At 36.7% G+C, this 24,046-nt stretch overlaps 1 protein-coding gene across 1 annotated transcript in view; it reads right to left on the minus strand.

The window, feature by feature from the left end:
• The window catches only part of LOC150088567 (GTP cyclohydrolase 1 feedback regulatory protein-like), a 51,955-nt gene that overhangs the window by 22,084 nt on the left and 5,825 nt on the right, over positions 1-24,046 (minus strand). Inside the window, exon 2 of the mRNA XM_090370235.1 lies at positions 12,157-12,251. Coding sequence (XP_090226361.1) covers positions 12,157-12,251 — 95 coding nt within the window. The remainder of the gene's footprint in view (positions 1-12,156; positions 12,252-24,046) is intronic.

Genomic DNA, 24,046 nt, shown 5'->3' on the forward strand with positions numbered 1-24,046 from the left:
CTTTGAAAGCTACGGGATTTTATCGCTTTTAACTTAGTATATTTTAATGCATTTTAATCTTGTGTTTTAATACTTTTAATATTGTAATACGTATATTAATTTTGTAAATACAGGTTATTGTAAATATAGTTATCAAGATTTGTTTTGTTTTATTTTATTTTAATTTTATTTTACTCCATGAAAGGTTGGTGAAAAAACGCTAAGAACGTAATATGAATATACCCAACCTCAGAGGCCTATTTGAGGAATTTTGGAAGTAATCTAACCAGGTTTCTTTTTTAATTATTTGGAGATCGGTATTTTCTTTAATGTCCTTATTCATATTTTTTATGATTTTTATAGAAATTGGGTCTTTTCATTGATATATCCCTTTCCATTTTTGATATAAAATGGAAAGGGATCTCTCTCTCTCTCTCATCACAATTTAAAAAATAAAAAAGTATTGTTTTTTACGAAAGTATATAACTCTATTGTATTTTGTAATGACAAATTGATAGGATTGCATTTTCATATATCAAAAAATACGTAAATACTAACAAGTATAGTATTAATCAAAATTCTGAAACTTTCATTAATTAGACCTTCATCTCTGTGTTTGAAAAGAACGTTTAATCGTTTTTCTTTTATGTACAGTGCCAGGTTTCTCTCTTTTTAAACACCAGCAGTAGTTGGTCATCATGCTTTATTCCACTTTCCCTGGTACCTCTGCTCCATTTCCTTTATGTCCTGATGGAATCTCTCCCCTTGTTCTTCGCTCATCTGTGCAAGATTTTCAGGGAACAAATCAAGATAGGCATGCAAAAAGTGAATTTTGATGCTCATATCGCAAAGCTTTTCGAGCATATTTTCTCATAATCCTGTGATTTATGATTTCCTAGAAAGTTTTCCATTACACTTTTAAAAGAAATCCAGGCTTCCCTTTCAACGTCAGTCATAGTAGTTTCAAACTGACCGTCTAAAACCAATTTTCTAATTTGGGGACCAATGAAGATATCCTCCTTAAGTCAGATAAACTGGGAAATTTACAGCAAAGGTACTTAAAGCAGTTGCCATCCTTATTCAGTGCTTTAACAGATTGCTTCATTATGCCTAACTTGATATGCAGTGGAGGTAAAAATATTTTATCTGGCTTCACCAAACTTTCGTGCACAATATTTTTTTGACCCCGGTGTAAGATTGTGCCTCCGAGGCCACTGCTTCTTTGTCCAATGCAGTGCTTTAACTCTGCTATCCCATTCACAAATAAAGCATGGCATTTTAGTGTGCCCACCCTGTTGCCCCAACAACGTACATAACACTTTTAAGTCTCCATATAGTTCCCATTCGTGATCTTGATATTTAATTTTCTCCAGAAGCAACTTTAGATTGTCATAGGTTTCTTTGAAGTAGACTGAATGAGCAACTAGACAGATGTGTATTTATCTCCATTATACAAGAGAACACCTTTTAAACTAGTCTTAGAAGAGTCTATAAATAGTCTCCATTCACTAGGAACATATGATGGAACTCCTAAGGCACTTATTAAATCAGCAATATCACTGCAATATACGAGAGGACCTTCTTGTGAAAAATACTGTATAAACTCCCTTTCACGATTTCTGTACCAGGAAAATGATGTACCTAGAGCAAGTAAGTTCTTCGCTTGAAGTCTGGATCCCAGAATTTCAGCAGCATACTTTGGAAGACCAAAGTCCCTTACTAAATCGTTCAGTTTGACTTGCGTGAATTGCTGTGGCGTTAAAATATTTTCTGGTTGATAACGTTCCTCTTCACTAACCTCTTTAGCTTCTGCTTGGGTGGAAGAAGATGTGGACTCCAAAGTTTCTGGTGAGGGTTTTACAGGCAGATCAGGTCCATGCGGAACCGGTCTTATGGCTGACGGTAGATCTGTATATTTGATGTCCTTTTTATTTTTTGAATTGCAACCTTTAATGTCACATACACAAAAGTAACATTCGGCTTGACTTACTGGCTCACGCCACACCATAGGAATAGCAAATGGCAAGCACAACTTTTTCCCTTGACTCCATTTTCTAAGATGTTCGACACATGTATGGCATACTTTATGCGGTGCCCACGATTTATCCTGATCGCCTAGTTTTATGTCAAAGTATGCATAATACGATTTTTTTACAAAATCGGTAATATTTCGCCTCTGCTTTACAGGAACAAAGCAACCACATATGTAACAAAATATGTTGGGACTGTTTATACACTTTCTGGTTGCCATACTAAAAGAAAACTAACACACAATAAGAGCTCACGACGGTTTTTACAGGAGTACTGTGACCATATAAGGGATGTACCACTTATATAGGCTCTGTGGTTGAGTGGACTATACAAACAAGTGAGTGTGTGGGAACGTGCGATCTGCATACAATATTTTTTCTTTTGCTTCACACTACCTTGGAACCTGTACAGGCTGTAGCTTTAAATTTAATTTAGAAACAGGGGTCCTCACCTCCCTTCCAAGGTCCACAAGCTATCTGCTGCTTAGTAAATAAATTTCATTTTTTTTTTTCTCTTTTTTTTTTTTTTTAATCAGAAGATCCAAGTACTGAGGTATGTTTTCCTTTTGTTAGCTTCCCTTCTGCCTAGACAATTCTGTTACTAGTTATGAAACTCTGGAGTGACTTCTCAAAGATGAAAACATAATTTAATAACAGAACAAGATTTATTCACAGTATTATACAAAATTTTTACACACATTAATATGCTCAAGGTATCTGCTTCCCCTTTTTCATTCCCAATTACTTTACATATTAGAATACCCACCTTCTTATCTTTCTTCCTCACATATATCATCACCTCTAACAATTTCTTTTATATGCGAGATACCAATTAAACTAACCTATACAACCTTATATTGTAATATATGTATGTATGTATATATGAATATCCGTGACATAATTGGGATAATTCTATTAATCTTTCTTTCTCATATTACATATTCTGGAGAATAAACTCACAAGTACAATTTATTCTATTAACATCAGTTAAACAGTTATTGGCAACAAATTTCTCACCTGATACATCTCTTATGTTTACCGACACTTCTAATTACAGATAAGTAACTGTCTTTCACTCTCTCTCTGCTATTTTGCTATCATCTATTGTTCCCCGGTTCTATCTTTAACAATATAGTATTCTAGTAGTGACCACTCCCTCTGACTGTTCTGTTCATTACTTTCTCTTTATAAGTATTACTACACAGATTTCGTTAGAAATTTTCTAGGCTCACTTACTTGCTCCCTTTCCTTTTCTTCTTCTTCTTATTCGCTTTTTTTCGTTCCGGCCCTTTTCAGCGTCGTCCTTCCGGGCTTGGTTTCTGCTGGCCCACTAGTAGCACTCCTTTATGCGGTTCTCTCCGGCTGTTCTTTCCGGGCATGGGGATCTTTCTCCGGGGTTGCTTCTCTGTCCATCTGTTAGAATCTCGATCTCCCACTCCTTCCAGAACTTACTCCTCACTTTCTCTGTTATTACTTCCCACTAACTGTCATTACCCGAGACTCCGTTGGCAAACCCCCTTCACTCCCAAAAAAATTCTCTATACGTCCCTCTCCTGCAATACTCTCCGAACTAACTGTTTCTCCCTTTCCAGCATCACCTTTTCGTTCATCTACCCCCCTTTTTTTTTCACCAATCAATTGCCATTTCCCCTTTTTCGACTACATTCTCATTCGCTCATTCACATCCCCTTGTCTCGACCCACGACAGGTAGACCGAGCCCCCTTCCTGTGTAGCGAGGACTTCCCGGCTTCCAGAAATTTCCCGAACTTTCGACGGAGCATCCGGATGCTTAGAAGTTTCTAGAACTTTCCATCGGACCATCCAAAACCACTTACTCTTTTAGTCTCGCCTATTATAAAATGACTCCCCCCTCCTCTGCTCTATTTACGGTAAACAAGCACCACTTCCAACCGGTTCTCCTATTGTAGCCTCATTTCGGACAGCCCCCCCCTGCTGCTTCGCTAATCCGCACTTTATCAACTGAATACAGAGAGAGAGCACAAGCAATTTTCTTAAGGCCACCTGCACTAAGCATAACATTTTCCAAAACGATATGGAAATCATTATTTATAATATTCGTAAGAATGGGTTCTACAAGTGCATGCTCAGGCAGGTTTAACCCGTAACTACACAGAGGAGTCTCCCAGACTTCACTCGGAAAATAAAATTCTGGGAATCACAGATGGGCCTGATGAGTGGGGTGGCGGGCCGGCTACCTTGCAATGTGTGTAGTTACGGGTTAAACATGCACAATCTGTTGTATTTGAGGCGAATATTTGATACTGATCACGAATATAGGGGTATAAAACTTGTAAACCATTGCAGAAACTATAGTTATGTATCCATTTGTGTATAATACCTAGGTAATATTTTGTTAATGAATTGTGAAAAATCTTTACATGATAGAAACAAACAGACTTCGGTTTAGTAATCAGTAAACATGCATAAATAACTGCCACATACTTTTACTCAGATACAGTGTAAACCAGTGTAATCTATTACACTTCTGAGTTTCCTAGCTTCCCATGTAAACTTGTGATATCTTTATGTTTAAAAAATGTATTTATAATTTTTAATTAATTACCAGTAACAGTCTCTTAATCTATTCCTATTTTTATTACAAATTGATTCTCCATTTGTCCCTGTGTTAGCTCTATAATGGTGTATTATCCACTCAGGCATTCATATCACCAATTATAAGAAGATAGTCATTAGGATTAACCTTATCTTTGATCCTTTGTACATAAAATTGATCATTATCATCTTCTTTACCTTCCTCAGGCCATAGCAGCCAGTAATGAGATATCCTCTACCTATTTTCAGCCTTACTTCTAGGATTCTGTCATTCCACTATTTATAGTAAGAAATATTACTCTGAAGTGACTTATGGATAAATATCATGATTTCTGATTTTGCATGTTCTTCTTTATTCATTCCACTGTAAATATATGTATAATGTTCAGTGTCATCTGTACCCTTCTGTTTCTTCTTCGTTTCTGTTATTACACCTATTTTGATGTTTTTTTTTTAATGTAAAATAGAATCTAATTCCTGGTATTTATGATGTATACTTCTCACATGGGCGCCTCCGTAGCCAGGTGGGCAGGAGCAGCTGTGCATAGCACACACTTCTTGATTAGACTGGGGTTCGAGCTCGTGACCACCAAATACGGAGGATGCGAAAAGGTCAGAGAATGACCACCGCATATCCCCGGAGCAATATGGCCTTAGTTGCTAATGCTCCTAAAAACCAAATAACAAACGACAACAACTTCTCACATTCCAAGTGGCTATATTCCAATATTTAAATTTTAATTTCATTTTCCTTTTTTTTTTTTTTTTTTTGTAGTTGTTGGTGCATTGGCTTCTGTGGCCATAATGCATCTCCCAAGGTTTTTGCAGTACTTTGATCCAAGCCTGAGACGGGATTCGAACCCGCGACCTTTGGGTTGCCAGGATTTTTTTTTTTTTTTTTTTTATGAAAACTTGGATAGCAGAGGAAGAAATTAATTTTAGGAAAAATACAAAATAGGACTATAATTTTTTTTTATTGCAAAAGATAAAAAACAGAAAATAGTGGCAAAATAAAATACATCTTGTTGACACAAAAATTAAATAGGGATTCTTTTAAAAAAACATTTAATAATTCATTGAAATTAATATTTACTTGAAGATAAAATTTCTACTAAAACTTTTGGTTCCTTAATTATGTGGTTGTAAAATTCTTCACATGTCATTTGCATATTATATATATAGTAAATAATATTCCTTTAACAGCTTCAATTTTTAATTGGTTTCTTTCCTTTGTCCACTGACTATTTATCAATGAAAATACACATTCAATATTTGCATTGTGGCCAAATACACAAAAGATGAATTGTACAATTTTTAGTAACTCTGAAGTTAATTCAGAAGTTTTACATTGTTTAAAAAACATCACCCATTTTTCATTTGCAGTTAATGTATTCCATTTCTCATTTTCTTGTTGTGTTTCCAAGAATAACTTTAAATTATGCCATTGATCAAACAGTTTTATATCATCGACTGTGACTCCCTTCTCACAAAGATATCTAAGCAGGAATGAACATTGTCCCAAGAAGGAATTTCTGCCAAATCGATCCATTCTAAGATTTGAAACTCATCTAATGGTTTTAACCATGATTCAATATATTTTACAGTACGGCCATACAAATTCTCGATTTGAACTCTAAACTGTGTGACTTCATTTTCCTTACCCTTTTCTGTTGCAATTTTTAGTATTGAGCACACTTTTAACGGAAGAAATTTATTGGTTTTCCTCTCCTTGAGCAAATGAAAATCAGTCTTAAGGATTTTCCGCACTTCAATTATTGAAATACAGTCTCTTTCAATACGTTTTATATTTTCTTGAAAGACTGACATGAATGAATGAGCGAATGAAAGGTATGCCTCATTCATATCATCTTCAAAAAATGTTTGCAATATTGCTGGTGAATCTTCCAGCTACAGAAAATAGGATTTAAACCCTTCATAAAGTTCTAAAATGCAATTTATGGCTGGAAAGAGAGATAACCATCGCGTTTTGGTATAGTATAAAGGTATCTCATACTCCGTCTCTACAAAATTGAAAAGTCCTTTAGTGATTCAACTCCCACAGTATAAAAGAGAAATGATTGTAGATTACCCTAAACAGCATTTCTATATTGACTGGTAGCCCATCAAAACTATAATGCACAATATTATTTAAAACGTGTGCTGGACAACCAATTCCAATTAATTTATCATTAAGTTTTTCTTTTAGTTTAAAATACACATTATTTCTTCCAGCTCTTTTGACACCACTGAAGTTAGTATTATAGTTATTCTTTTTGGTTAAAACATCACATATCATATTTGCGATTGTGTGTGATTGCTCATTGGGTAGGCGCCTCCGTAGCCAGGTGGGAAGGAGCAGCAGTGCATAGCACATGCTTCTTGATTAGACCGGGGTTCGAGCCCATCACCACCAAATACGGAGGATGCGGAAAGGTCAAGGGAATGACCACCGCAATATCCCAGAGCAATATGGCCTTAGTTGCTAATGCTCCTAAAAACCAAATAACAAACAATAACAAACAAGCTCATTGGGTTGATTAATTATATCTAATAATTTACATTTAGTTCCACCGTTTTGATAGTCAAAGTACTGAATTAAAATTGGGAATATTTTCAATGAACCATGATTGCTAGCACCTGTTGAAATGCTTATATATGGTATGTTCTTTAAATCATTACAAGATCAATTGTATGTGGTCCAAAAATATTATTTATAATTGCCTCAGCCTTAGTCCTGCTATACAACATTTTTTAACAAATATGTGAATCAGGAAACATTCTTTTCATTAGCGGAATCCAACAATCCAGCGAGCGGTATGATTGGTGATACATTACTGTATGATATGCTGCCACGCCTTCAGAAGCTCTGATGAGTTTAACATCCTTGTTAGGTACAATAAATTTTTCCAAAACATTTGATGAAGCCAATGCACATCTGGTGTTACGCTTATGTTTTTCAGTGTTCAGATGTTCTTTCAAATCAAGTTTTCCTTTATTTGCAACAGAAATAACACTATTGAAAATGATACAGATTACATCATGTTTAGTTTTACCTTTCTTGAATGAAGGATGTTCTTGAAGAATTTCATTAGTTACTATGCACTTCCTTTTTCCCATGTTTTTGCAGCAATACTGCATACCATACATTGCTTTCTTTTGAAAAACCAGTAGCAACTACTTTCTGACAAAAACATAAAATGATACTTTGATATTATCGATGTTTTTGCTGCGATAGTGCGTACTGTGGCACTTTTCTGTTATAGCCACCGTAACTTCTGCGCTATCTATTGGCGGCCACATAAGCTATAACGCTCTCCATTGACGTAGATATGACAGCACGTGTGGTCTGTGATATTTAATGAAAACCCGATGATAGCGCAGCAGTCACGGTGGATATAACAGAAAAGTACCTGTACTGTATGTACCATAATTTGTTTGGGTATCACTCACATTCTTATAAGTGATGCTTAAATGAATACAGAGGGTGTAAAAATTTAAAGTGAATGTAAATCTCGAGTTGTAAATAGAAAAACTAGGACAAATTTTAAAAACCCGCGAGGACACCTTAAAAAAACCCGCGAGGACACCTTTCCGAGGAAACCCGGACGTATGGTCACCCTACTGTGAGAGGCACACCCACAGACCAGAAATCACCACTGAAAGGGTTAAATTGGGGGGGGGAGAGATACATGCCAATAAATTTCCTATGTCTTTTTCAAATGTCTTTTTCAAATATTGTGTATATTGTGCTTTCTTTAATATATATACATTGATCAGTTGTTTACCAGAAATACAGCCATGATTGACTCACTGGATAAAGTGTATTATTATTATTAGTGGCATGTGGTGCAAGGAAGCAAACTTATAAAGCATCAGCAAACCTCCCATCACTTGTCTCCCCCCTTCCAATAATTCATCTAGGTCTTTAATTTATTCAAACTGTCCACTTCCACAACATCAGAAGGAAGTTTGTTCCAACAGTCAACTACCCACTGACTGAAGGTAAACCTTCTCATATCTATCCTGCAACCATCCTTCCTCAATTTGAATTTGTCCTCTCATCTGTGTAGTCTGAGCAAGAGGAAGAATGACATCAGAACTGAGCTTGCTCAATCCATTCACAGCATTAAAAACTTCAATCAGATTGCCTCACAGATGCCTAGTCTCAAGATGCAATTTGCAGAACTGAAGCCTGCCTTGGTAAGACCACCCTTTCATTCCATTCACCAATCTCATTGCTCTTCTCTGCACCTGTTCCAGCAGCTCTACATCCTTTCTAAAATCAAGCCTCCACACCTGCAATCAGTATTCAAGATGCAGCCTAACCATTGCCTTATACAATGATATGATCACCTCCTTATCCTTGATAGTGGCGCCTCCGTAGCCAGGTGGGAAGGAGCAGCAGTGCGTAGCACAGGCTTCTTGATTAGACCGGGGTTCAAGCCTGTCACCACCAAATACGGAGGATGCGGAAAGGTCAGGGAGTGACCACCGCATATTCCCGGAACAATATGGCCTTAGTTGCTAATGCTCCTAAAAAAAAAAACCAAAATCCTTGATAGCAAAGTTCCTATATATCATAGACAAAATTCTATGAACTGTCCAGCAGCCAGTCTGCATTGCTCAGAGAACTCCACAGCTGACTGCACGAATACCCCTCCAGGTCTTTTTTATTTTCCACACATTTGCTACATTACTGCTACACATATGAAGTACCTTGCATTTTCAATGCTAAACTTCAACTGCAATTTCTCAGCCTATTACCTTGAAAAGGGATTATTTCAAGGGGGATGCCATGCAATGGCTAGTAAATAAAACCATTTTTTATTGTCATTTTTAGTAAAGTACAATTATACACAAAGCTACACAACTCATATGATTAGATAAGATCAGTGGAAATTAGTTGAAAATTGGTTGTACATTCGCTTCAATATAATCAGTTGCAGAGTAAGTTTCGTAAATATCAGAGACTAATTACTGTAGACATTCCAGTTTCTCCCCTTGCTAGAGATGCAATAAAAGAACGTATCAGTGGAATGCTAATTACAAACAGCTACCTCTGGAGGGGAATATAAGTACTGTTTGCAAAGTGTGTTACATTAGTCACAGAGTAGATTTTTGTAAACAGGTCATATTCTAGTCGAAGAAAGGATGTCGTGCATCCTTTCTTTGACTGGAAATTACACTTAGGATAGCAAAAAGTGCTGAGCTAAAACAAGACATAAATATATATGAATTGATAAGTGATTTATGGAGAAATCACGTGACTTCAATTCAGCACTATGATAAGCCGGATAGTTTGGTTTTGATTTAGTTTTCTGAAAACACGGTAACTTCTAGAGAATCAGAAATAAATACAAATTAGTAAATCAGTAGGACTGAAGTAATGGCCACCAAAATAAAATATTATACAGTTAAAGATTAACGAAAAAGGTAACAGTGGCAAAACAAAATGCAGTATATTTCACAAGTGTTCAATTCCAGAAAGAATTAACTGTGGTTAGACAAAAGAGGAAGAAAAATTGTGCTATTTATGGACTCCATAGAAGATGAAGCAGGCCTCCAAAGAAAGAAATCAAGACTTTGTGGGGACTAAGGCTTATACAAGTGGTTTCTACAGAACAATAGTGGATGAGTACTGATAAATTTTTTGAAAGTTTATTTTTTTGAGTTATTTTGAAAGCACAGGTACTTAAATTTCATAAGCAACTTGGTGGAGAAGATAATACATTTAAAGCTTCTGAAGGGTGGCTGTGGAGACAGAAGTCCCATCATGGGATATCCCAGGTTAGTCTTATAGGCAAACCTGCATTTGGTGATTCATTCAGCAGCATAGGCATTTCCTGAATTTCTGCATAATGTGATTCAAGGTGGTGAAGTCACAGATGAACAGTTGTACAACTGTGACAAAACAGCACTATACTATAAACTTCTGCTGGACAAGTCACTAGATATTAAAGAGGCAACCAACAAAGTGGGCATGAAAATTGTGTTACTCTGCACAAACAAGGTTGGAAATCACAAGCTAAAGCCAATATGCATTGGTAAAGTCTAAATTCCAGGTGTTTTAAGGAACATGAAATCTCTACCTGTGATTTATAAAAATAGCTCCAATGCTTGGATAATAAGTGATATTTTGATATTTTTGCTTCATAATTTGAAAGTGAATTCATACCAACAGTGAGACATAACTTGCTTTTCAAAAAACTTGAAGAAAAAGCTCTTTCACTGCTGGATCACTGCCCAGCTCATCCTTCAGTTGATGTAACAAAATTAAAAGATGGGAAGATCAGAGTTGCATTTCTGCCAAGGAACACAACTGCACTAATTCAGTCCATGGATCAGGACATTATTTGAGCCTTCAAAACCTACAGTTGTGGTGAACTACTTGGCTGGTGTCATGAACTCAGAAATTCAAGTTCTGGAATTTCTGAAAACATTAACACTGAAAGACATTGCATACAATATTGGATTAGCATAGGAGATAGTAAACTCAAATACAACTGAAAAAGAGGAGATCACTAATAATAACCTTGAATTAGCAGCATTTTCAGAACAAGAAGTAAAGGCTGCTTGTAACATACTTGGTGGAAGTTCTGAAGCATGACCTGGGTACTTGGATTGAGATGGATGCGGAAGCTCAAGTTGCGTATTACCTGAGCGAGGAAGAAATTGCAGCTTCTGTGAACAGTGAGAAGACAATCAACAAACAGAACGTGACATACGGAGTGACTCAGAAGATAATATTGATGACTGATGTAAGGAAAAAGCACGAGAAATTAACACTGCTTGAAAACATTAATGAAGTGATGGCGAAAAATTGCTGTAATCAGTTCCAGCAAACTAAATTATGACTATTTCATGATGGATGGGTAAAATGTAACTCAAATTACAAAAAAAAAAACATTATGTATTAGTAGAATGCAAGGAAATAGTATAACCTTTAATATTTTATATCTTTTAGTCTATGCTCATACATAAGTAAATAAAGTAATTTATTTACTAAGTAAGGTGTATTTATGTTAAAAAAACTGAGGAAAAAATGGTAACATTTTTTCAGCTAGAACACACTGCACTTATAATGCGGGTATTAAAGTTGCTGCCTGACACTCGCCTTATATCGAGGTTGCACCGTACTGTGAATTATGAGAAATTAAATTTTTGTTTGGCATTTAGAGCAATATCAGCAACAGGTGTCTAATATTGCTGTAATTCTTTGATTTTGTGAACAGCTAACAAAAATATAGACTCATGTTGCATCTGCCAGATCCCATGTGAGTGTCAGAATTTCAATTTGGAGTGGGAGGGGGCAGTGACCTTGAAAATTCTTAAAACTATTATTATTAGTTTCTTGCATATATTTTCATTTGATACTTTTCAGTTGGATTTAGCATATCATATTAAATAGATTAACATTTACAAATTCAGTTAAAAAGCTCAAAATTAATTTTTATAGTTAAAAGAAAATTGGAGGGGGGGGGATTAAATACACACCATGCAAGTGCCCTTGTTACAACTGAGAGTGCAAGTGAGTGAAGGTTAAAAAAGCATCTTCAAATTACCAATACTTACAAACTGTTGCCCACTTGAGTCATTTTTCGAGCTCCTAAAAACGCCATCAGCTCAGGATCTGAATACTGGTCCCCAACTATTGTTGGACCATTTTCCTAGTAGTAAGTAATTTAAGCCACATAAGCAATTAGCTTTCTATAAATATTAGTATTAGCAAAATGATGCAAGGAAGGGAAGCAAACATATACATTGCTTAATATACAGCATAATTTCCTATTCTGTAAATAATTACAATAAAACCAAATAAATCCAAAATTCTAAAAATTCTGTTACATTTGGTAAATTTTACATAAAAAAACAAATAAACAAAACAAAAATTCCCAATAATCTGAAAATTACTCCACAAGGCCCATATGCCTATGGGAGCTGTTATTTCAGCATATGTAAATATAGATGACCACAGGAAACTTTCTGAATCAGCTTGTTTCCTGAGCCAGTCAAACTCATGCTACGGTGATTGGAATTTCATTCAAACTAACCACAAACCATATTATTCACATATAAGTTAGCACAATTTGCATTACATAAACTTTATATCTCTGAGATGATCATTTATTAGATGCTCATTGATTATATCTCTTAGACAGGGTCATATCCATGTAAATAATTGCGTTTCTCACATAAATTTCAGTAGTTTTTATCAGAACAGGCCATTTCAAACTTTACACTGAGTGGCCACTGTATTTAGCATGTAGGTCTCCCTTTAGCCATTAGAACAGCCTGGATTCGTCATAGCATAGACTCAACAAGGTGTTAAAAGCATGCTACACAGATTCTAATTCATGTTGACTGAATTGCTTCCCACAGTTTTTGCAAATTAAATGGTTACAGATCTCCACTCCTGAGAGTTCATTCCACTTCATCCCACAGGTTTTCAGTTGGACTGAAATCAGGTGAGTGGGGAGGCCACTGCAGTAAGCTGAATTCACTCACATGTTCTTTTAAATCAGTACTGTACAATTCTGACCTTGTGACATGGTGCATTATTATGTTGGAAGAAACCTATTCACTGAATACACCACAGCCACAAAGGGATGTACCGAGTCAGAAAAAATTTCCAGATAACTTGTGGCATCTATATACATTGCTACTCTATTGTCGAGGGACCTAATTTGTGGCACAAAAACACACCATCACCACCAGCCTGCATGTTGACACCTGGAAGAATTTATCTGTCAATTCATGGTTTTTCACATTTTGGTCCTCCAAAAGCATGAAATAATGTTTTTCCAATCCTCCACTATTCAGTGTTAATGTTTCTGAGTCCACTGTAACCATATCTGCTATTTTGTGCTGACAGGAATCCAGTTAGGTTGTCAGCTGTAATATCCTGTCTGTGACAAGGAATGGCAAGTTGTGCATTTTCAAATGCTTTAGTTATCAGTGTTATACTGAGTTATTTGACTGACTGTATTCTTCTTGTTAGCCTGCACAAGTTTTGTAGGATGGCGCTTCCATAGCCAGGTGGGCAGGAGCAGCAGTGCATAGCACACGCTTCTTGATTAGACCGGGGTTCGAGCCCATGACCACCAAATACGGAGGATGCGGAAAGGTCAGGGAATGACCACCGCATAACCCCGGAGTAATATGGCCTTAGTTGCTAATGCTCCTAAAAACCAAATAACAAACAAAAATGTTTTGTCAGTTTCCAATGGCTGGATATTATTTGATTATTGGACCAAACATAATGTACCCAAAACTCAGTCAAATGTGAAAACTCCAGCCTGGTTGCAATTCCCAAGGTACTCAAACTAGGGCGTTTGGTGCCAACTAACATGCCACCTTCAGAATCACTTAAATCTTTTGTCTTGCCCATTCTCACACTGAATTATACACATACCGCATTCCTACTTCATATCACATGATAAGAACACCTGATACTGTTACTAAAAGGAGCACTTAATTTCATGAAAAGGGTAAGTATACCTAATGAAGTTGCCACTCGATCGATAAGAAACAGATTTTGGCCCTAGTGATGATATTTGAAAAGAAGAGCCCATTAGGCATTGACATGGGTTGCAGCGGAATCTACAAATTTGCCAGCTTTTTTTTTTTTTTTTGTTAAACTGAATTGTACTTGTTGACATTGCACTTGTATTTCAAAAGATGGCAATTTGAGCGTTACTGGATGGCTGGCTGACTTTATTTATGAATAGTAAGACAGGATTTAGTACCAGTAGTAGAAAATTGATGCAAGGGTGCTTATGGAACACCATCAAAAAAATAAAGTAACCAATGTCACCTTGCCTCACTTCCATTTCCCTATTTCTTTCAATTATTTATCCAATTCTCCTTAAATTTAAATAAACTTCCAACTACCACAAGAGTAGGTGGAAGTTTATCCCAACAGTCACTCTTTGACTAATAGAAAACTTTCAGACATCTAGTCTACAATTATATACTCTCAATTTAAATTTATGTTCCCTTACATATCTCTGTCTATACATTAAAAAATTTTCCTCGTAGTGATATTTATTCGAGCCAATGGGAGAAGAGGGTGAGGCAATTACATCACTACAAATGCAATTAATTATTGACAACTACCTCCATAACGTTCACCAACCTCGTGCATGTGCTTCACTGTCTAATATTTGAGGTTCCATTGTAATGTTTTTTGTATATTTGTAAATACCATAGTTTAGTATTTTGTAAATATTTTAAATATTTGTATAGTTTGTAAATATTTCAGTTAAATATTTTAGTCCTGCTCTTTGGAATGCAACAATATTCCTAATCTCCTTTCCTGACTTTTGTCTTTAACAACTGTTACTTCTCTACTCATCACCCAACTTAGAACTCCCTGCAAGTGGTTCCTGTACTGTCAACCCAATGCTGTCATCTGGTCTGTGGGTGATGACCAGGTCTTAAATTAACATTAGCAGAAGTAGTATCAAGGAAGAACTGGACAAACAAAAGTTTGTCCAGTTCTTCCTTGAATTTATTTAAGCTATCAACTTCCACAACAACAGATGGAAGTTTGTTCCAGCAATCAACCACCTGCTGACTAAAGAAAAATTTCCACACATCTATTCTACAACTGTCTTTCCTCAGTTTGAATTTATGTCCCCACCAAGTGTGTAATCTGGGCAAGAGGAAGAATCCCATCAGCATTAAGTTTGCTCAAACCATTCAAATCTTTAAACATCTCAATCTGATCACCTTGCAGGTGCCTAGTCTCCAGATGCTGCAATTTGCAGAACTGAAGCCTTTCTTGGTAAGAGCACCTCGTTTTTCCCCTCAACAATCTTGTTGCCCTTCTCTGTACTCATTCCAGCAGCTCTACATTCTTCCTAAAATGAGACCTCCGGACCTGTATTCAGTACTCAAGGTGTGGCCTGACCATTGCTTTATACAAAGGGGTAATCACCTCCTTATACCTGCTAGCAAAATTCCTGTATATCATAAGACCTCACAAGCTGTCCTGGCAGCCTGTCTGCGCTACTCAGAGAACTTCACATCTGACTGCACAATTATCCCCAAGACTTTTTCATTCTCCACTACTCTGAGTGTAGTACCACACAGTTGGTATGGGGTTTCTATAACCATATGGCATACTTTACATTTGTCAATGAACTTCATTTGCCACTTCTGAGCTCATCTGCCTAACTTTTCTAGATCCTGTTGCAGTAGGGTACTGTCATTGCCAATTTTCGTATTATCTGTAAACTTGCACATTAAACCTGATATATCTTCATCAATATCATTGATAAATACAGAAAACAACAATGGGCCCAAAACACCGAACCTTGGGACTCCACTAATAACATTAGTCCATGAAGAGCTGTGTCCACTGATTACCACTGTCTGTCTTCTTCCACTCAACCATCCCTTTATCCATATCAGCAACTTGTCCTTAATGCTATACTGCTCCAATTTGTACAGCAGTCTTTCGTGTGCAACAATATCAAATGCTTTCCTGAAATCCAAGTACTATATATGATATCAAAATTATTTTTTGCATCCAGTTTGTTTGTGAGCACCTGGTAACACCAATCAAATTGGTCAGACAAGACTTCCTATTAACAAACCCATGATGCGTCTGTACTATAACTGCCATCTTGTCTAGATGATACTGCAGTGCTTGTTTAACCAGACTCCATTATTTTCCATGGAACAGAAGTTAAACTAACTGGTCTGTAATTACTCGTATCACCCTTTGTGAATTGGGGATACATTTGCACATTTCCAGTCTTTTCAAAGCCTTAGACAGCTCGATCAGGTGCCAGGTTTCCAAATAGTAACTTACAAAACAAGTTTCTCTTGATAAAAATAACCCTTTGTGCCCTTAAGCAACTCAGTGCTCTTCTCTGTACCCTCTTCAACAGGTTCATATCTTTTCTATGGCAGAGTTTTCAAGCTGTATGCAATATTCAAGACATAGCCTAGCTACTGCTTTATATAATGAAATAACCAAATCTTTATCCTGACTGGCAAAATTCCTATATATTACTGCAGGACCCTATGAGCTACCTAGACCATCTATACTGTTGAGAAAAATTCATATCAGATCACATAGTTACTCCCAAGTCAGAAGTCCTTTTCATTATTCACAATCTACACTTTGGTGGTACCCAAGTGGTATATTACTCTAGAATTACTGCTCCCCAGATGCATGACCTTATATTTATCAATGTTAAACCTCAGCTGCCATTTATCAGCTCATCCAAATAATTTAAGCCTTGTTGAAAAAACATACCTTCATTACTACCATTAACTAGCCTGCTCACCATTGTATCATAATCAGACTTGACCTGCATCAATATCACTAATGAATATTAGAAACAGTAAGGGGCCAAAAATCAAACCCTGTGGGAGTCCAATTATCATACTGGTTCATGAAGAGCAGTGGCCGTTTATAACCACTCTTTGTCTCCTACCACCTAATCATCCCTTTATGCATAGTAGTGATTTGTCTCCAATGCCACATTGCTGCAATTTATATAACTGATATATGTAGTACAGTATCAAAGGCCTTACTAAAATCTAAGTATACAGTGTCAAAATTATCATTCCTCCCACTTCTTTAGTGACTACCTCATAGTAGCTAATCAGATTGATCACACATGATCTGCTATGCTGTGATTCCCTTATAATTCCATACCTCTGCAGATGACCTTGTATTGTATTTTTAAATAAGGATCGCAAAACCTTCCCTGACACAGATGTCAAATTGATCAGTTTTTATTTGCTCATTTCACCCCATGAGTTACTTTTATGAAAATGAGTTTTGTTTGCACATCTCCGATCTATAGGGACTTCACCTGACTCCAAAGCTGCTCTCATTTTAATGGTTTGCTTACATCTTTTGCCGCTTCCTGCAATTATAACTGGATTGATTACATCAGCTTGTGGTGCCTTTTTCAATTTTAATTGTGATAACTTCCCTTCTAGTCCCTTCTTTATTATTATATAAAAAACTGTGACAAAACTGCACCATACTATAAACTTTTCCCCAACAAGTCAATGGATATTAAAAAGGCACCTAACTAAGAGGGAATGAAAACTAACAAAGAGAATTACTGTGTGTAAAAAACAGTGGAAATCACAAGCTAAAGCCAATGTGCATTGGTAAATGTTGAAATTCCCAGTGTTTTAAGCATGTCAACATTAAATCTCTACCTGTGGTTTATAAAAATAGTTCCAATGCTTGGATGATGAGTGATATTTTTGCTTCATGATTTGAAAGTGAGTTTATACTATTGGTGAGATGCCATTTGCTTTCAAAAAAACTTGAAGAAAAGGCTCTTTTACTTTTCGATCACTGCCCAGCTCATCCTTTGGCTGATGTCCTGAAATCAAAAGATGGCAAGATCAGAGTCCTGTTTCTACCATGGAAAACAACTGCACTAATTCAGCCCATGGATCAGGGTGTTATTCGAGCCTTCAAAGCCTATTATTGTGGTGAGTCACTTTCTGATGATGTGAATTCAGAAATTCAAGTTCTAGAATTTCTGAAAACATTAACAATGAAAGACATTGCATAAAACTTTGATTAGTGTGGGAGAAAGGAAGCTCAAAAGCAATTGAAAACTACTGAAAAAAATGTACTGTATTGGAAAAGACATGATCAATTAGCAGCATTTTCAAAACAAGGAGCAAAGGCTGCTTGTAATGTATTTGGTGGCAGACTTGGAGCATGTAATTGAACAAAATAAAAAAAACATTGAATTAAATTAAAATGGTTGTAGATCATATAAGAAGCTTATCAAACTCTAGCAGGGAGCTAAATTATTTAGTAATAACTGAGAGCAAAGTGGAGGAGAAATTTTAAAGTTGAACATAAGAAAGGACATGGGGTGGATGGGATCTATCCAGTTATATTAAAAGGGGCAGCAAAGGAAGTAAGCAAGCCCTTAGCCATAACTATGAAAGTCTCCTTGGATTTGATATCAATGGTTCAACTGTTGATGATTCTGCTCAGATAGCTGACAAACTGAATGAGTATTTTGCATCTACATTCACATGAAGAATTCTGTAGGGAAGTGAAGGACAGAAGCTTATTAAACTCTAACAAGGAGCTTAATCATTTTGTAATAACTAAAGAGCAAAGTGGAGGAAAAATTGTTGAAGTTAAACATAAGAAAGGCAGCTGGAGTGGATGGGATCTATCCAGTTATATTAAAGGAGGCAGCAAAGGTAGTAAACAAACCCTTAACCATAACTATGAGAGCATCCTTGGAATCAGGGGAGGTCCCCACAGACTGGAGATGTGCAAATGTGTCCCCAATTCACAAAGGGGCGGGGGGGGGATCAAAGGGTGACACAAGTAATTACACACCTGTTTAACTTCTGTTCTAGGAAAAATAACTGAGTCACTGGTTAAAGAATCACTGCAAGAATATCTAGATAAGACTGCAGTTATAGTTCAGACACAGCATGGATTTGTTAAGGGGAAGTATCTGACAAATTTGATTGAATACTTTTTTTTTTTTTTTACTGTGATGTGGTCACAAACGAACTGGATGTAAAAAATAATTTTGATATCATATACTATTAAAATAGTATATGATATCAAATTGATATCTATTTTAAAAAAGCTTTTGATACTGTTACACATGGAAGACTGCTGTACAGATTGGAGCAGTATGGCATTAAGGGCAAGTTGCTGATATGGATAATGTGATGGTTGAGTGGGAGAAGACATAAAGTGATAATCAATGGACACTGCTTTTCGTGGACTAATGTTATTAGTGAAATCACCAAGGGTTCGGTGTTGGGCCCCCTTGTTGTTTTCTGTATTTATCAATGATCTTGATGAAGGTATATCAGAGTTAATGTCCAAGTTTGCAGAAGATATGAAGGTTGGAGGTTGTTAATGACAGTACACTACTGCAGCAGAATCTAGATACGTTGAGCAGATGGGCTGAGAGGTGGCAACTGAAGTTTAACATTGACAAATGTAAAGTACTGCATATGGATAGCAGTAACCCCAGAGAAATGTACCAACTGTGTGGTACTAAATCCAGGGTAGTGGAGAATGAAAAGGACCTGGGAGTAATTGTGCAGTCAGATATAGTTTTCTGAGCAGTGCAGACATGCTGCAAGAGTAGCTCATGGTGTGTTGTCAATGATATTCAGGAATTTTGCTAGCAAGGAGAAGGTGATTGTTCCCTTGTAAAAGGCAGTGGTCAGGCCTTGAGTATTGCATACAGGTCTGGAGGCCTCATTTTAGGACAGATGTGGAGCTGCTGGAATGAGTACAGAGAAGGGTAACAAGATTGGTAAATGGAACAAAGGGTTGCTGTTACCAAGAAAGGCTTAAGTTCTGCAAATTACAGAATGTATGGAGACTAGGCCCCTGTGAGGTGATCTAATTGAAGTGTTTAAGACCTTGAATGGTTTCAGCAATCTAATGCTGATGGGATTCTTCCTCTTGCTCAGATTAGGGGACATAGATGACCTGAGGGGACATGAATTGAAATTGAGGAAAGACAACTGTAGAATAAATGTGCAAAAATTTGCCTTTACCAGCTGGTGGTTGATAGTTGGAACAAATAGGTGGTAGATGACTTTCATCAACCGGTGAAATACCACCATATTTGCTTATTGGAGGCTTGAAGTGGTGAAACCCATGTTTAGTGTCTAGAGCAAAGTTTCCGGCATCCCCCTCCCCCCATACTTCTCCCTCAACCCATGCACGGTACTAAGTACTATAGGTTTTGATACCTTTCGTGTTTGGGGTTTTCATAAAAAAAAAAAAAAAAAAAAGAACTTCCTTCTGTCGTAGTGGAGATTGACAACTTAAATAAATTCAAGGCAGAACTAGACAATGCATTTGGAGTGAATGGTTGAGTGAAATGGGATGTTTTTTATTATTTATTTATTTTATTATTATTATTTTTTTTATTTGGCTGATGCTACGTAAGCTTGCATTCTTGCATCATATGCCTCTAATAATGCTAATGCTAATAAATCAGATTTAAAATGTCATTTTAATGCATTTCATAATGATAATTTTCCCTCTACATCATTCTATATGCAGTAATTTCTTATTATTTGTAAGAAGATTGGAAAATGTACAAATGCCAAAGCTTATCATGGGCAAACTTCAAGTAAATAACTTTATGCTGAGAGCCTAAGTGCCAAATTCTAAATGTAAAACATTAGCAAGTTGTTAAATGAGTATAAAGATAACTTTGGACCATGATGCAATATCTATGCATCTGTTTTTGTAAACTACATATATTCTAAGATCACTTTTATCTTGTTTTTTAGTTAAAAATTAAATTTCCCAAACTGTATAACCTTTGCTTGACAATGACGAATCAGTACCAGATAATCTTATGGATAAGCCTGGACTCCTTCCCATATAGTATGTGGGAAGGGTTCCAAAGACACTCGGATGCAAGATTTTTCATTTTGAGCAATCTTGAAACAAGACTGAAATAGGCTTCGTTATTAGAGATACAAACATTCTTCAATCACACACAATATATTTAGTAAATGACTAATAAAAACTCTTAATATCTCTCCCTAATCTAAGTCAGATTTTTTCAAGCTTGTACTTTTGGTGGGCCCCTTTTTTGTGCAAAACTACAATCAGTTACTGTTCTGTAACACGATTACTAGATCGCCTAGTTTTTTTTTTTTTTTTTATGAAAACCCCAAACATGAGAGGTATTAGAACCTATAGTACTTAGTACCGTGCTTCGGTTGAAGGTTGAGAAGACGAAAGAAGATATTTGTTGACATTAGACTTGAACTTCTATAGACTGTAATTTTCAGGAAATATGTATGAAGGAAGGCTGTTCCAGAAAATGGCAGTTGAATGAATAAACAAGGAAGATGAAAAGTTGGTTCTTTGAGTTTGAAGTTGGATAGTAAATGGATGTTGGCTGGTGGTGGCATTGTGTTCGGACTGTTTTGAAAGATAGAATCGGAATTATAGAATTCAGAAGAACAGTGCCCATGAAAGTATCTGTAGAAAAGGCATGCAGCAGAAACAGTATGTCTATGAGAGAGTGAATGGAGAGGCTCTGTTAGAGAAGAGTCATTAATTAACCTAAATGCCCTCTTCTGATTGGAATCTAGAAGCCTAAGAGAGGTTTTGGGGGCACCGCCCCAAATGTGGGAACAATATTTCATGGGAGGGCGGATTTGCGTTTTGTACAGAGTGAAAAGCTGTTTGGAAAAAAAGTAATGCTGAGAGGGAAAGAGAAAACCAAGTTTTTTAGATGCAGAGGAAGCAATATTTGTAATGTGCTTGTGCCAAGACAGATTAGGAGTCAGGGTAATCCCCAAAAGAGACATATCATCTTGCCTAGAAATCAGAGTGTCACCAAAGATAAGCATAGGAGCAGAAGAATCCTTTTTGCAAGATATAAGACAAGACAGTTTTAGAAGGATTGAAATCAACTAAGTTGTTTTTGCCCCACTGGAGAATTACCTGGCGATCGGCATTTAAGGAATTGGTAGCGGATATTCGAGAAGTTGAAGCTGATTGAGCAGGGCAAGGTTTCTCAAAATGGAAAGTGGAATGCAATGTGCTATCATCAGCAAAACTATGGATAGGATTTCCGGTCAATGGAAGAAAGTCATTAATATACAAGAGAAAAAGAGTGGCAGAAAGAAATAAACCTTGAGGGACACGAGCATTAGTGGAGAAGTTAGACGACAGAGAGCCATCTACCATCACCCTCAGTGAGCGATCAGAGAAAAAACTGGAGAACCAATTACAAAACACAGTTGGCAAACCATAAGATGGAAGCTTGTTTAGAAGACCGTTATGCCAAACACGATTGAAAGCCTTTGAGATGTCAAGTGCAACTGCTTGTGTTTCACCGAACTTTTCCATTGAATTTGTCCATAATGGGTAACAGGGTCCTGAGCTGAACATTATCATTCTCTCTCTCTCAGGTTAACTTTTTTGTCTGGTACGGCATAAGCCTCAGGCTTCCTTGTACCATGTGGCTAATAATAATAAGCCAAAATATCACCAGTGGATTGACACTGACGGAATCCATACTACCGATCGTTAATCAGACAGAAGGTTTCTAGGTAGTTTCAGAGTTGGCAGTTAATTGATTTCTCCATTACTTTAGAAAGAGTAGAAGTAATTGCAATGGGACGATAACTGGATGGGAGGGATTTGTCACCCTTTTTAGGAACTGGCTGGATATGAGCAAATTTCCAAGCAATAGGAAAAACACCCTTGAAAAAAGGCGGCAAAGAACAGGAGTAAGTTCAGGAGCACAGGTTTTGAGAACAAGTGGAGAAATATCATCAGGACCTGGAGCTTTCTTAACATCAAGATTCGTCAAAATCCTTCTGACATCTTTTTGACAGAAGACCACAGAAGGCATTGAATGGAGTGTGTTGGGAATGGTGGGAGGTGTTTTACCAAAATCATTAATACATGAGTTGGAAGAAAAATGGGATGCTAACAAGTCAGCTTTATCCTTGGCTGAAGTGACAATGGAACCATCTGGTTTTGGCAGAGATGGAAAAAAGTTGCAGCCAATAACTATGGCAAAAGACAAGAATGCTCGGCTACCATTAGGGCAAGAAGCAAGTTTTCTACTCTTAGCCTGTTCAAAATCTCATTTGAACTGATTAATAACTGCTTTACAATTGTTGCGAGGTTTGGTGTAGGCAGAAAATGAAACTGAAGAATCAAAAACAAGTAAATTACAATATGCAATGTTCTCTTGAACAGCCTTAGCACATTTATTAGAAAACCAAGGTTTAGATAAAGGACAAGATTTTAAAGTGGAGTGTGGAATAAAGGATTCCATTCCTACAAGAATAATTTAACTGACACAAGCAAATGTTGATATCAGAAGTTTTGATAGAGTAATCCGACCAAAGAAAAGGAATCTCGCAGGTCATCCCATTTTGAATTTTTGTAATGCCAAACAATACGAGATTAGGAATAGCCATGAGATAAAGGCTCCAATGGAGAAGAGACCACCACCAATTTGTGATCTGAGGTGCCTAAAGGACCACTCATTTCAACCGTGTACTTAGAATGGTTGTTTGTGAGAAAAAGATCCAGCATTGGCTGTATGGTTAGGATTGTCCAGTTTTCTTGTAGGTAAATGAACAATCTGTGCAAGATCATTAGTAATTTCAAAAGCCTCGGCTTTTGCAATTATTAATGATCGGCTTCAGTCCTCGACCAGCTGGGTCGATGTGACTAGAAAACGGAAGCCAGCTGGAGTTGTGAACATTAAAATCACCAAGGGAAATTACCTCACTGTAAGGAAAGTTGGACTGGAGAAAGTCAAATTGCAAAGAGTGGAAGTCAAAGAGCTCCAAGTGATTAGTGGAGTTGGGAGAATAATAGAGAACAGATGAATTTCACAAAATGAGGTAGAGAGATTTTAAGCCAGAGAAGATCAAAAAGAGGAGATTCCAAATTACCAAGTCTCTGACTGGAATATTGGAATGG

Source organism: Mastigoproctus giganteus, chromosome 3 (assembly GCF_048544385.1).
Source record: "Mastigoproctus giganteus isolate SK-2022 chromosome 3, ASM4854438v1, whole genome shotgun sequence".
Classification (NCBI taxonomy): domain Eukaryota; kingdom Metazoa; phylum Arthropoda; class Arachnida; order Uropygi; family Thelyphonidae; genus Mastigoproctus; species Mastigoproctus giganteus.